The sequence below is a fragment of the Boleophthalmus pectinirostris genome, unplaced genomic scaffold, assembly GCF_026225935.1.
Source record: "Boleophthalmus pectinirostris isolate CB_2022bp ecotype Guang Dong unplaced genomic scaffold, ASM2622593v1 HiC_scaffold_2508, whole genome shotgun sequence".
NCBI lineage: Eukaryota > Metazoa > Chordata > Actinopteri > Gobiiformes > Gobiidae > Boleophthalmus > Boleophthalmus pectinirostris.
The window spans coordinates 2334-17095 of record NW_026571237.1 but is presented as its reverse complement, the minus strand read 5'-3'; the positions used below and the strand labels follow the sequence as shown (position 1 = coordinate 17095).

The 14762-nt window shown below is 36.8% G+C and overlaps 2 protein-coding genes across 2 annotated transcripts; one reads left to right on the top strand and one right to left on the bottom strand.

Moving 5' to 3' along the window:
- Positions 1 to 1405: 1405 nt before the first annotated feature.
- Positions 1406 to 3657, top strand: LOC129410827 (uncharacterized). Its single transcript, XM_055159722.1, has 4 exons — positions 1406 to 1414; positions 1956 to 2279; positions 2877 to 3046; positions 3534 to 3657. Exons 1-4 carry the CDS (start codon positions 1406 to 1408, stop codon positions 3655 to 3657), a joined length of 627 nt encoding a protein of 208 aa, XP_055015697.1.
- Positions 3658 to 7937: 4280 nt separating this feature from the next.
- LOC110158309 (ankyrin repeat domain-containing protein 46) lies at positions 7938 to 13642 on the bottom strand. Its single transcript, XM_020922763.2, has 4 exons — positions 13524 to 13642; positions 11877 to 12219; positions 11072 to 11230; positions 7938 to 8991 (listed from the first exon to the last, which is right to left on the bottom strand). Exons 2-4 carry the CDS (start codon positions 12185 to 12187, stop codon positions 8775 to 8777), a joined length of 687 nt encoding a protein of 228 aa, XP_020778422.1. The 5' UTR covers positions 12188 to 12219; positions 13524 to 13642; the 3' UTR covers positions 7938 to 8774.
- Positions 13643 to 14762: the final 1120 nt, after the last annotated feature.

Sequence of the window (14762 nt, the reverse complement as noted above, 5' to 3'; positions counted from 1 at the left end):
AAAAAAGACTGACAATCCTATTCTCCTCAACTTTATAAAGTTATGGTACGACATACACAAGACTGTTGGCCAGCGGTTTGGACTTTCTCCAAAATCACCATTGAGACAAAACAATCTTATTCCATTGACTGTAAACAACAAGATCTTGGAATCGTGGCACCAAAATGGTATTCATATATTGGAGGACTGTTTTGAAAAAAGATCATTAATGTCCTTTGAAAAACTAAAAGAAAAGTACATCTTACCAAATAATACATTAATGTGTTACTTTCAACTACGATCATTTCTTACTAGTAATCTGGGCCGTACTATATTATTGCCCAAACTTACAGCATTTGAAAGGTTGTTACATGATGGTGGACCTTAAAAATGTATTTCTAAGATGTAAACTTTGTTGATAAATGAATGTCCTAAACCAGCCTTGTATCGATCTAAGGAGAGGTGGGAATCAGACTTAAACACCACAATTGAAGATAATATCTGGTCGAATTTATGTCAAGATAGTTTATCTGCCACCACTAATGCTCGATATAGACTTATACATTATAATTTCCTTCATCAGTTATATCTAACCCCAGAAAAAATTCATAAGACAAAAAAAGATTTTTCTGATCAATGTTTCCGATGTTCTGTAGAATTGGGCTCATTTTTGCATTGTACCTGGACATGTGTCAAAGTAAAAAGTTTTTGGTTTGACTTTTGCCAAGCCATATCCACAATCACAAAAACTTCAATACCTCTTGATCCTGAATTTTGCCTACTTGGAAATTTTGAGAAAATTGAATCAATAAATAAATACAAAATAAAATTTTTAGAAATTTCATTGGCAGTGGCAAGAAAATGCATTGCAGTTACCTGGAAGTCTGATTCCCCCCCTCTCATTACAAGATGGTACTCAGAAATGAACAACTGTGTGCCTTTGGAAAAGATCACTTATAGCCTCAGAAAGGCTTACAACACCTTTGTTAGAATATGGCAGCCTTACTTGGATTATATGAACGTCGCCTCAACTGACCTCTGTGTATCTATGTGAACTATTGAAATGTGTGGTTGTGAGAAGCAGCCTCCCTCTTCTTTTTTTTTTTTTGTGGGTGAGCGGGGTGGGCATGGGGTTTTGTCGTTCAACTATGTTTTTGTTGTGTATTGTATAACTCAGACAAAAAGCAAAAATAAAATATGGCAAAAAAAAAAAAAAACTTTATCTTAGAGTCACTTGTCACTGTTGTGGTACAAAAATTTCAGACTCGATTTCAACACTAAGGAATAGACTCAATACTCCATGACAATTCTGACACCACAATGATAACAAAAAACACTTTCTTTAAAATAGAATGTGATTTTCAACATTAAATGTCAGTACTTTCTTTTATATTCCCTTGTGGCCTTATATCTGTGCAATCCCTCAATGGTCCAGGTAGGTTCCATAGTCGTCCATGGGCGTATACTAGTCTATGTGCTTTTATACTTGTTGTGATACGGCTTGTTATGCCTGGCTCAGGTGCACAACAAAAAGGGGATATGATACCAAGTTTAACATACTCATAATAAGGTTTTAATTTACAAAATATGTAATACGAATAATATTCACAACATAATGTTGATGTTGTAGACAGTAGTGTAGTTTGGTGTGTACTATGCAAATGGAAATGGTGTATGTGCGATGTGAGTGTGGTGCATAAAACAAAGCTGATCACAGGGGCAGGCCAGAAGACCTGGGCACAAAGCTAACAAGTCCTCCCCTACAACCCACAAGGGCCTGGCTCGTAACACAGCTCAAGATCATTCTAAAGCTTTTCAGAAAAGGTTAATTTCTGTCCTGTGATTGTGATTTAACTTAGTATGAATACCTGCTCAAATGAGTATCTATTTTCGGTTTCAGTTGCATCAATTAGTATCTGATTCACAAACCTTTTTCTAAACATAATTTATAGCCATGTTTTGTAATTTTGTTTTAGGCCTGGACCCCCTACATGATGTTGTTGTTGTTTCTACTGCGCTGCATTTCTGGAGGTTCTGGAGCTTATGTGGAGACATTGGTTGGGGAGAGAGTGACCCTGGTTGACCCAGAACGATGCCCGAGTGGGTCTCTGCTTCAACACCAGCTAACACCTCAACACGCACCTCAACATGTGGCCATTTTTAGAAAGGGTCAGTGGTCTCCAGCGTCTGGCTATGAAGATCGGTTGACTCCAGGGGGCGGCGTAGAGTTTAAACAGGCGATGATCAACGACGAAGGAATCTATATACTTAACTGTAGTCCCATTGCAAAAGTCCTTGAGGTAAAGCATCCAGTAACAAAACAATAACTAACCCATTTTATTAAAGGAGTCATCAAAAACATGCTTGAAATGATTGTATATGTCATCTGTGCATGTTTCAGTAACCTAGTGATCTCTCCCCGGCCTTATTTGAACCCTTATTATGATCTGTACAATCCTATCCAAAGCTCTGCCAGCAAGACTATGTCACCCATGCTCCCACATGACTATTCTCCATAAATATACAAAAATGTGATACAAAACAACACACTACATCTTCACAATTAGTGGGATGAACACTGATTGTGTTGTGATAGTGCTCTGAAGAGGGAATGAAGTTATTAAACAACATTGTTTGTGTTCAAGATAGGATTTTCCAAACAATAAAAGGTCTGATTCTAACTCTTCACATTGTTCAAATTAAGGGACTTTTCAAAAAAAGCTAAGTCCTAGACCGTTTTAATACTGTTATGGAAAAGTACATTTTTGTCCTGTGAATGTGACTTTTTTAGAATCAATACCTGCTCAAATGAATATCTAGTTTTGATTCTAGTCTTGGTATTGGTTAGTATCCGATTTTTTATTCTTTTGACCGCTCAAAAGTTCTCTCTCTTTCAGCTGAAGGTTCTGGTCCCATATGATATGTGCTGCTCATTGGGAGGATCTGTGAAGCTGCCATGTTACTTCAAAACCAGAGAAGAAGCAATAAAGAGTGTGCGCTGGAAAAGAGGGTCAGAGCTGGTCATTGAACACAGATTTGAGCCCAAGAAGATACTTTATGGAGACAGGTGAGGCCTATTTTATAATTAAACTGATGTCGGCATTATTATTAGGGCTGAGAATATAGAGTTATTAAGTGTGACGTCACTTCCAGGTCCCACCAGAAACTTCACAACTAATGACACAACACACACATTTGCATACTGACAAAAAAAGTTTCAAGATTGTTGAACACTCAAGAAAAAAACACAGAAAAGATTTAAACAACACATTTTCAAGAGCCTGTGATCAATACAAGCGTTCATGGTCGTACTGATTTGGTGTTTGATTTTCAACAAAAAGGTGAAAAACTGTGGCTAATGCTAGTTAGTGTATGATTGTAATTGTATGTGTAAGAGACTTGTTTAACAGCGCACACACAGTAACCCAATCAAACCGTGCCCAGGCATGGATATCCCCTGAAGTACATTTAGGCTCACAAGCTCACAAGAATCCAGTTTGTGTAATATAGGACCTTTAATTATTATTATTATATATATTTTTTGTCACTGAAAGGTTCAGAGGCAGAGTGAAGATGTCCCAGGATGCCTATAACAGAGGAGACCTGTCCCTCACCCTTCAGTCTGTCCACAGTCGAGACCAGGATCAGATCATTCTTCTGTCAGGTCCAGGCCTCTGAGAAGTACTACACCCAGACCGTACTCCAACTCAGGGTCAGTAACGCAAATGGGAATCAGAGCCTTCTCATCACGGAAAGCAATGCTGTGAGTATTCAGAACTTATCTATGCACTAATGAAACATTAGGCAGATGTGGTAGAGAAGTCAAAATTTGTACTCAGGTACTGTAAGAGTAATGTTCCTTAAAAATAATATTACTCAAGTGAAAGTACAAAGTTGTGGTCCAAGAATTTACGCAAGTAAAAGTAAACAATTATTTTGGAAAACTACTCAAATAAGAGTAACTTAAAGGTTCTTTATTACACAAAATTGACTGTTGTTACTTTGTCAAAAACATAGCTCAGAAACCAAGTTTCTGAAAAAAAAAAAAAAAAAAGTTTTCAATAGCTACCTTTTACATTTAATTCAGCTGAGATAGGAAATTCCAGGGCTGAAATGATCCAAATGATTCTAGTGAAGGTGTATAGAGTTTAAAAACACAGTGGTTTGAACTTGAACTTAATGTAATTTGAAGGACAAAACATAAAATAATGCACAAAATCTGGTATTTTCAAAGGATAGACACAAAAATTAGAAAAACTACAGTATATCTGAAGGAGCAGTGCAAAAAACACAAATGTTCAAATCCTTAATCCACTTAGATTTACTCACAGCTGGAAGAGTAACCAAAACTTTTACTCAAATAAGAGTACTGTTACTTCAATAAACATATTTCTCAAATAGAAGTAAAGGTGTGCTTCCAGAAAAATACTCTGAATAGTACAATTTCTTTATAAAAGTTACTGAAGTAAATGTAACTAATTGCTCCCCACCTCCGACACTAGGTTATGTTCTAATTTTAAAGTTTGATGACATCATAATTTCAAATGGCTTGTGCAGCGATCATAATCACATCTTTGGTTTTGAATAAGGCCACCACTTTCTGTTTCTCTTTTGTTTATTTGAAGGTGTACTGTGAAACATTTTGGCTGAGGGTCCATCACATGCTTGTTTCTATGAATGTCATTGATCTGCCTGGAATGTTCCATAGTGTGACATTAAACAGATCTACCCTTACATTTATTCAATTACAAATGGTTTTACACATCCAAAATACCTAGAAAGCAGGCATTCTGACTGTGAGCGAGGTTGCCTCTCCACAGATCTAACCTGTAACTTGGTCTGGTTCGGTCTCCATGATGATAGAAAGATTTAATGCTGTATATACTGTGAAATATTCCAGATAAAGCAAAAAACATCTTTATGGAAAATAGCATTTGACTGACCCTCCACCAGAAGTTACTCTAGAATATTTCTCTGTAGTTCCATGCAGATCATTAACATGTACATATTGTATTAAATGTAGTAACACTATTTCTGTCTTTGCAGGCCACGCCCTCTCCCACACTCTGGACTATCTCCGTACTTTCTGTGTTATTACGTATTTTCTCTGTAGCTGTATTGATTCTTACTATTTGATTGATTGATAAAACGAATCTTGACCTGAAAGCTTTAAAGTAAAAAAATATGTTATGTTATGTCCCCTATGCCCAACAAGGTACACAACGAGTATAAAACAATCCTTGAGGCAAGTAGGTTTGGCACTTTTTATTTTTAGGCCAAACATTCACCAATACGTGTAAAAACAAACAAAAGGTTGGTGGGAGAAGGCATGTGCCAGTTGTGCCAAATCAACAAACCAAAAATATAACAAAACAGGCCCTAACTGAAAACTTGGCTGCAAAAGGAAAGAAATCAAAAAGCCTAGCCTACCTGATCTAAAAAGGAGAATTTGGAAAACTCAATACAACAAGGGTGGCAACAACTGATAAACTAATGTGTCTAACAAAGAAAATCTGCTTGATGCAAAGTGTATAGGGATCCCCAACTTATCTATAACCAACCTCCCAACCAAACAGAGAGAGAGAGAGACCTGGCTCAAAAAAAAAAACAAAAAAAAAAAACAATTGCAGGTGTTCTTATTATTATTTCACTGTTATTAGTTTTGAAAATGGAAAGTAACACATGGAAAACACAGGGATTGTTGTCACCTGGAAGGAATGATATGGTACAATAAGACTTGACTGTGTTTACATTTTATTATGATGAATAAAGTTTTGTTTCATGTTTTCAAACTTCTGTGTCCTTATGTAGATGGAACTAACATTTGCAAGTGTCATGTGTGACTGTGAGGAGAGATTTAAATTTTTTTTTTGCAAAAACTTAAATTATAAATGTTTAAGTAAAATGAGTAGTTTAACCTGTAACAGGCACTTTGTATGACTATGGTGTGTGAGTGTTTGTCTTGGTCAAACAGGGCAATGGCGCAGATTGGCAGCCTTACTTCCACCAAGGGCAGCTGTGACTACAACAGAAGCTTTCCAGTGAATGAAAAATGCACAACACAACTGTAAAGCAAATTAATGTGTGTGCATTTTCTATACACAGATATACACAGATACACAGACACACACACAGTTGACAGTTTGAGCTGTATATTTGCCATATATCTTATATCTTTAAAGAAACAATAATAAAATTGCACCAAGCTTTTGGGAACTATACTCCAATACCATACCACATGCATCCAATGATGAAGTTGCAGAATAAGAGTCAGTACATACAGATAATTTTAGAAGAGTTTATTTGTTTGTTAAATTAGGTTCCTATAATTAAGATTGAACATTAAAATAATAAATGTACAACACTGTCTTTCATTATTGATCGGCTGCAAAGGTAAACTGCATGACTTAAAGCAGGAATGTCACAGGTGAAGCGTGTCCTTCAAAAGGCACAGGATTATGCAAACAAACCTATACAAAGCATTTTAACAGGCAAAAGTCATATGCAAATTAGACAAAATACATGGAAAATAAGTGATAAATAGATTACAATAGACAATGTACAGCTTGTAACAGATAAAATTAACTAATCACAAATAATACAATACAAATGAGACAATAGAAAGACTGTTACTTCATATTACAGTAATTGTTCCTGTCAGCTGAGGCAATCATACATTTTTATATACAAAGAGCATTTCTGTTTTGTGTGAATGTGAACGTGGCTAACTGTTTTAATATGTCAAGTTTGGAGAAGATGACAAGAGAACATTTCCAGAGATTACTACTACTACTACTAATACTACTGTGATCAGAAGTGGGTAGTACTCAGTTACATTTACTTGAGTAACTTTTTAAAGAAACTGTTTTTTTCAAAGTTCTTTTCTAGTAGCGTACTTTTACTCCTACTTGAGTAATATTTTCATTTAAGTAGCAGTATAATTATTTGAGTAAGTCTACAAGTGACAAAAGCTTTATGTTGATAAAATGAAATGAGATGAAAATTTCAGAGCAGATTTTGTGTGTGCTTAATGTTTTGTCATTCAAATTACATTAACTTTAAATTATAAATCAGATCTTACGTCCTGACAGTTACTCTAAGTTAACTCTAACTTCTTGGACCACTACTTTGCACTTCGACTTGAGTAATATTATTTTGAAGTAACATTACTCAAGTACAACTTTCGGCTACACTACCCACCTCTGGACATGAAACCACTACAAAACTGAGACTGAAGTGGGACTAAACCTGGACTAAACCTGGACAGAGTATGATTGCACCTATGGAGAAAGTTTGTTAACCCTATTAGTTTACATACAAAGATTATAATATTAGAGCAACAACAGCTCAGTTTATAAATATATTTACCACCCCGTCAAAGGTTGCCAATTTGATCCCCATTTCCTGCATTGGGGACTGATGTTGTGCCACTGGGCAACACACTTCAGCCACAACAGAAGTAGGCTGCTACCACCAAATTAGAACAGCTTTTCTTTAACCTGTCAGCTACTCCAAAGTGGAAATGCATTGATAACTACTTGATATGCCTAAGCAACCCACTCATAGCACAAGATAACAAAAATCTAAAGATTCATTTTAAGTTAACTTTAATCTTGGAAATATTTGTACTTGCAGCCGGAAATACCTTTACTGTACAAGCTCATTATTTTAAATCTAACAAGTCTAAGACCTTGTGACAGATGACCAAATCAGAGAGAAAATAGTAGACATTCTATGACATTTATAATACCTACACCCAACTGGTCTTAATAAAAAACATGAAGAAAGACTTAATTCAAAATGAACAAATTGTGCACTACTACTTTTGGTTTGGGGTCCATCTCCTGCTTGTTTCACTGGATATGTCATTGCTCTGCCTGGAATGTTCCACTGTATGACTTTAAACAGCTCTACCATACATATATTAAATTGCAGGTGGTTTTATAGCTCAAAAAATACCTTGAAAAACAGGCATTCTGAATGAGCAGGGTTGCCTCTCCACAGATCTGACCTGTAACTTGGTCTGGTTTGGTCTCCATACGGATAGAGAGGTTTAAGACCATACTGTGAAACATTACAGACAAAGCAATAACATCTACAGTATATGGAGAAAAGCATTTGACGGACCCTCCACCAGAAAAGATACAAAATGTACCTTTTAAGAAGATTCAGATTTAGTAACTACTTACATATCCCCATAATCTATACTGCTAATCTAAAGGTTAGGGTTACAAATCTGAACCTAAATAAGCGCCAGTCATTCTTAATAAACTATTTGTTCATTCATTATGAATTACCGATAAGTCTTTTTTCATGCTTTATTGAGGCTAATTAAGATTAGTTAGTAGTTAATTAGTAGTTATTATAAAGTGTAACCAGACTTTCTCCCAATAATTAAGTACACAACCAGTCAAAAGTTTGGACACTTTAGATACATACAGAAGACATCAAATATATGATGCAATATATAAGAATTATGTAGTAAAGGAAAAAACTTTAAATATATTTTATATTTAATATTCAAGTCCCCTGAAATTGAATCTAGAAGTGTCAATTGGCCACTGTGATCAAAGCAAACGAAGTCTAGTGAATGGTTTGTGCTGCTCTGTCTATGCATGTACTAGTATACCTCCAACTGCACTTGTTGTTCTTTTACTATTTTGTAAAACCGTCAATAAAAATAAAATGACAAAAAAGAGAAACAACATAAATGAAAAAGTGTGTCCAAACCTTTGTCTGGTAGTGTTAAACTGTGTATTGTCTTGTACTGTCCTGTGGGTGGTGTGGGTGTAGTCTTAGTGCACGAGCTCAAGCTGGCTGGTGGAGAATGGCAGGACTCCGCTGACATAGTAGGCGATGCCCAGAGACAGCAGTGCTATGACGACGAGCAAAAGCAGAACTCTCCAGAAGCCCAGGTCCTCCACAAACTCCTGCCATGTGGTGCGGAAACTAGACAGCACGCCCTCTGTGCTCTGCAGGTTTGGATTCAGGAGCGAGTGGCTCTCCATCGCACTGCAAGAAGAAATATATGATTTGTACTGAACAATGGGGTCTTCCATGAAGCGATTTAAAGTGAAAGCCTGACTGACTTATTTGGGCAATCCAGGCTTATCAAAGACTCACTTCAGTTCTACCAAAGTGACTAACCAGAGGAGGGGCTGTGTTGCTGCAGTAACAAGCACCCGGAAACAAACCTGGTCAGGACTGGGCTCGGGCTAACTGTCAAGATTAAAAAAATGTTTCAGAAGAAGCGCTTCCTGGACCTCCAGAGGATAATACACAGTAGATCCAACTCAGTGGTGCTCTTTGGGAAGGGAAGTCAGTACAAAGATGCAAAAAAACCCAAGGCACCCACTGGTTCACTGTCAGGGGACAGGGCGGTTTGTCCCCTGAGGAAAGCCATAGGCTGAAACGCGTCGGGACTTTTTAAGTTGTCCATTAAGACATGCTGTAAACTAATAAAGGCATTTTATTTTGAACCAGTGAGTGCCTTGTTTTTTTTTAACATCTTTTAACTGTCAAGATTATTTTAGCTAAGGCCGTATAACTTATATATAACTTAAGAATTGTATGACCCTCACGACGCAGATTATATTCTTTGAAAACAGCCACACTTTCTTTACACATCAAACTGCACAGTCCTTACACCGAACAAAAAAATAATTGGTCATCCACTGTTCTTTGAAAACTTGGCACTCTCTGGCAAGTGTTATGTATGAAAGGTTGACATTAACTGCACTACAGAACTCTGCATGTGCGTTGACTGTCACTGTTTGATGTCGAGCTTTTTAGGTGATGAAAATTCAGCTGCAAATTTGGCAGCAAATGTAAATACGTTCATCAAATATAAATATAAAAACTTCACAAAAATATCTTTTTTTAATTGAAAAAAAAATCAACTAAATACAAGATGAAGAATAAAAAAAAATAGGCCATGACAACTTTTAACATTTGCCTCATATGGCCAGTTCAACTGGAGGGGGAAGAGGGACTGGTGGGCCGATCAAAGGGGTGTGGCGAGTCAGAGTCGGCCTGCGGGCCTTATTTTATGACCCCTGGTCTAAGGAAACAGTTGAGTCAAATGTTTCACCATGTGCACTCACACACCTGTGTTAGAGCACTTGTCTCTGTCTGATACAGTTCAAAAAGTGACTTTTGTAGTTTTGTCCCTTAAGACTTTTACAGCCCATAAACGTCTATGCACAGGACACTCGTGTCTGTGGTCGCTGCACTCATCAAAAAGGCACAAACTATAGAAAAGTCTGTGTGATGTCGTTGCTCCATTGATCTGCCCTTGCCAGAATCACCAGGAGCATGCACAAAGTGCAGCTTAAACTTCAGGCCTGAATTACCTTTGGTCGGTCAGACTCAGATGTCTTTCTACCCTGGAACGACTTGAGGCTTAAGATGGAGACGGAGTTCATTTCCACCTCTATCTGGATTTCAGGATGAATCTGGACTTGTTAAGCAACTTTGATGGAATACCCTCAATGTTACACTATGGTCTGTTACATTTAAGAGATAAAAGAGTGGAGTGGCGTATAAAGTGAAGGCAAGCCTAGAACTATATTATTGATGAAAACATTTTTTGGTTACAGAGTTTCTTCTGGATCCTATTCTAGCAACTACAAGGTGAGTTGGGGGGGTGCACTAGTATATCATTCAGGGCTATGACATTAATTAAAATGAATCATATCATTTGTTGCATAAATTAGAATAGAAAACATGGCCGTACAGTAGTAAACTTCATAACCACTTTCAAACATGTGGTAACAATACATTAAAATGCTTTAGATTTATAAGGCAATATACATTCTCTCCATAATAAAAAGCTGCGCCATCGGCCTCTTTCACCACCAACCCTAATACATTCGTGCAGTTTCCATTAGATCCACTGCTGCCCCCTCGTGGCACCTGGTATGCACAGCGTCTCCCATCCAAGCACTAACCACACCTGACCCTGCTTAATTTCCAAAAATAGTATTGAGAATATATCAAATAGTGAGTGAGGGGTTCTAAAGGTTTTATTTACTCTGTTTGTCAAAGATTTCTGTTTTTATCTGTGATCAGCTGCAGAGGACTCTTCTCTTACCTCTCGCTGTCGGCCATCTGCATGGTCTCTAGTTTGGAGTGAGCTCCGCGGTTGAAGCCCTTCACTTCCTGTTCCTCTAGACCCTCCAGCAGACGGATGGCATCTTTGTTCACACCGCGACGCTTCGCCAAAACCAGCGGCGTTGAGCCATTGTGATTACTGCACAGAGACATAATCGTCACATCTCTTCTGGTCAATGACTGTCTAGCATAGCACTTTTCAACTATCACTTAAAAATGTATCATGATTTTGTGTTAAAGTTTTTTATATTTTCTAAAACAAATGACAGAATTACCTCAATTGTTTAGCATAGGAACAAGGTTTGTGAAATACTGTAGTAAAATATATTTAAAAATGCTGTAGTAAAACTTTGTATTCAAATTATGTTTATCTCCAGCAAGGTATAAATTCTTACAAAATAAACATACTGTGCTATTACAGTAGAAATGGTTTTAAAGGTCTGAACAATGTTTTTCAAAAAACATATACTGAACTAAATACTTTGAAACCTTTACAACCATGGACTCCTTAAGGACAAATAAAATTACATCAATGTCTGTATCATGTTTGGTTAGGATAGGGGAAATTTGTCCTTTGCATTGGACCCACCCTTCAATGCCTCATTAGGAGCAGTGGGACCCATCTCCATGATCTTTTCGCTGGTCAGGATGACATTAGCTGGAGAATTGTACATATGGTGCATGTTTTGGGTTGATGGGGAAAACCGATCAGTGCCTACCCACCCATACATGAGAAGAACAGGCAAACCCCACAAAGAACATAATGCTTCTGCTTACAATCTTACCAGATATCAATCTTGAGCCCATTGGACACCAGAAACTGTATGGTATCAACATGTCCGCACAGATGCAGGGCTGTGTTGCCTTGGTAATCTGTTGCTAGGAGATCGGCCCCAAACTTGTGCAGAAGTCGGCATATCTCCACGTTGCCCCGGGCGGCGGCGAGGTGCAGCCCGGTGCGCCCGCGGTTGTCCCTGATGTTCGGGTCACAGCCCGTCTCCAAGAGCCTCTTGGCAAAGGGTAAGTCCCCGTCGATACAAGCCTGCAGCAGAGGCACCGCAGTCTGGGACGAGTCATTGATGAAGACATAGGACATGTCTGAGCGTGTGTCAGAAAAGTCCAGCGTAACTGCAGAGAGAAGAAGAGGAGAGGAGTTAAAGGTGAAGTTTGTATTTTACCAAAAATAAGCTATGCTTATCAGTTCATTCTCAATGCATTTGTTTCACTCACTAATGTTTGGGGCTGTAGGCAATTAACTGACTAAAAGGGAGGTGAAAGGGGTGGGAGAAAGTCATACTTATAAGGATCTTGTGCAAAGCTATTCTTTATATAGATAAGTACTAGTAAATAAGGCTGGTATCATTAAGAAGCTGCCAATACGATACAAACCTCGGTACATGGGCCATGATACGATACATATCTCAATACATTGACCTTTCGATTCGATACGATTCAGTACGATATATCTCAAATCAATTTGATATGAGTGATGGCTGTGATACTACAAGTCTGTTACACCACCTCTTGTGCAAAGTGAATATGAAACACACCCATTTTAATCATCAAAACAGTGAAAATGTCAAATGTATTGCATAAACGAGTTTCCTTCCTCTAAACAAAAAATAAAACTGTAGCACTGTAACAAAATAATTTCATAAAATGTACCAAAAAAATACTCTTGGCGATATATCAATACAGCAGCCCACAATGTCAATACTGTATCATCACAGGATACAGTATCACAAACGATACGATATATATTGATATTTTGATATTTTTTGCACACCCCTAGTAGTAAACAGCATCTTCATAAGTGAAAAGGCAGATTCAGCTGTACAGTCACTCCCAATACAATGATAAACGCTGAAAATACAATGAAAAACGCTGAAACTTCTAAAACTTCTAAAACGCTGAAATTTCGAAAACTGCTAGTGAGTGGATTTATTTCTCAAGCAATGAAGACAAATATCTTTGCTGAATGTACAATGCTTAGGGTATTTACTAATTTCATTTTTTTTCTTTCATTTTCTTTCTTTGTAGCAGTAAAACAATACAGAGCAATGAAAAAGATCATTAAATGTTATACGAAAACATAATTTCTAACCTACTAAGTACATTGTATTAGGTATAACATGAAGTAGTTAGCAGTTAGCTTGTGAAAACTCTCCATTTATCTTATAATAGGATAAACATGACAGTTTCAAATATACTAGAAGAAAACAGTAATCTATAATCATTAATCACATTTATGTTACAGTGTTTATTTCCTTTCTATGTTTTCAGCGTTTTGTAACGCAGAGAGCGGCTAACATACAGGCTAGCCTCTATGCTAACACCACACACCACAAAAACGCTCTGTTGACACTCTGATCAGATCTCCGCTAAAAAGAGCCGTTCATCAGACTTTTTATGAAGCCGTGAGTCTTTTTCACCTGTTTAAAGGGCCCAGATCAGAAGAAAAAGATCTCCGCTGGTTTGTTTTGTTTCTGCACGTTTCTTCGTGGTGGATGGACGTCGTTGCAGTGAACAGTGGAGCTGAGGATACACCTACAGGTGAATGAGAGGTACTACAGCAGACGTCACGGGCCAGGGCAGTCTCTCAGGCAGAAATGCCCAGAATATCAAAATATATCTGATATTGTGGATGTTGTTTTGAAGGCCTGAATATTGGATATTGAGTAGGATACAGGCCTATGGTTTATTATTAATTAAAATGGGAAAACCTTATAAACTTCCAAATAAATTAGATGATAAAATTATATTTCTGAAATTTTACATTACATTTGTCTAATAGTCGAACTTTAACTAATACATTTTGTGTATGGCAGGTTTTTATGATTCTACAATTTTTACTTAATTTGGTGGGATATAAATATAGACAAACAGTCATTCGGATATAAATTAGAAGCAATTTGTGAGGAAAAGTTTTAAAAATACATTCTAAAAAATTACAAGAAGCAGGAAGAGTGTTTGGAAGCACATGGGATTAGTTCTGCACACAAGAAAATATGTTTTGTCCCAGTGTATACAATAGTTACTAAGTAACAGTTATATTATCATGTAAATACTCCAAAACTCCCAACTTAGAGACACTGTGTTGATAGTTATATCATTTCACCAAAGAGCACTTTGTAGTATAAATGTTCACATTCATTTTATTCTCCTTTATCTTGTCAATTAACAGTTTTGTGCACTGGAAAATTTACAAAGATATATTAATTAAATGTATCAAAAAAACTACCAGCCTTGAAAGAAACATTACACACGTAGTTAATTTTCTTAGACTTTATTTTGAATGTGGGCACATAGATACATATTACAGTATCATGTTACAGCTTTATTTATTACTTTTTATCATTGATCCTCTTTGAGGAAAACATTTGAGGAATACTTTGTTACTCCAGGCACTTCCAGATGTTTTGGTTTTGAACATAAAGCTAACACCAAAAATACACTAGACTGTTTTGACATGTGTAAATGATCAGGCTATACTCTCCATATAAAACATTATCCTAAAGACATTTCATTAAAATATTTAATGTACAAATCATATTCTTTTCCCACCCTCTCTGTTATATATGAAAGTATTAGAACTTAGGTAAAATAATTACAATCTAGATTACAAAAACAACATATGCAGACAAAATGAAAATAAAACTAAGGAAGTAAGT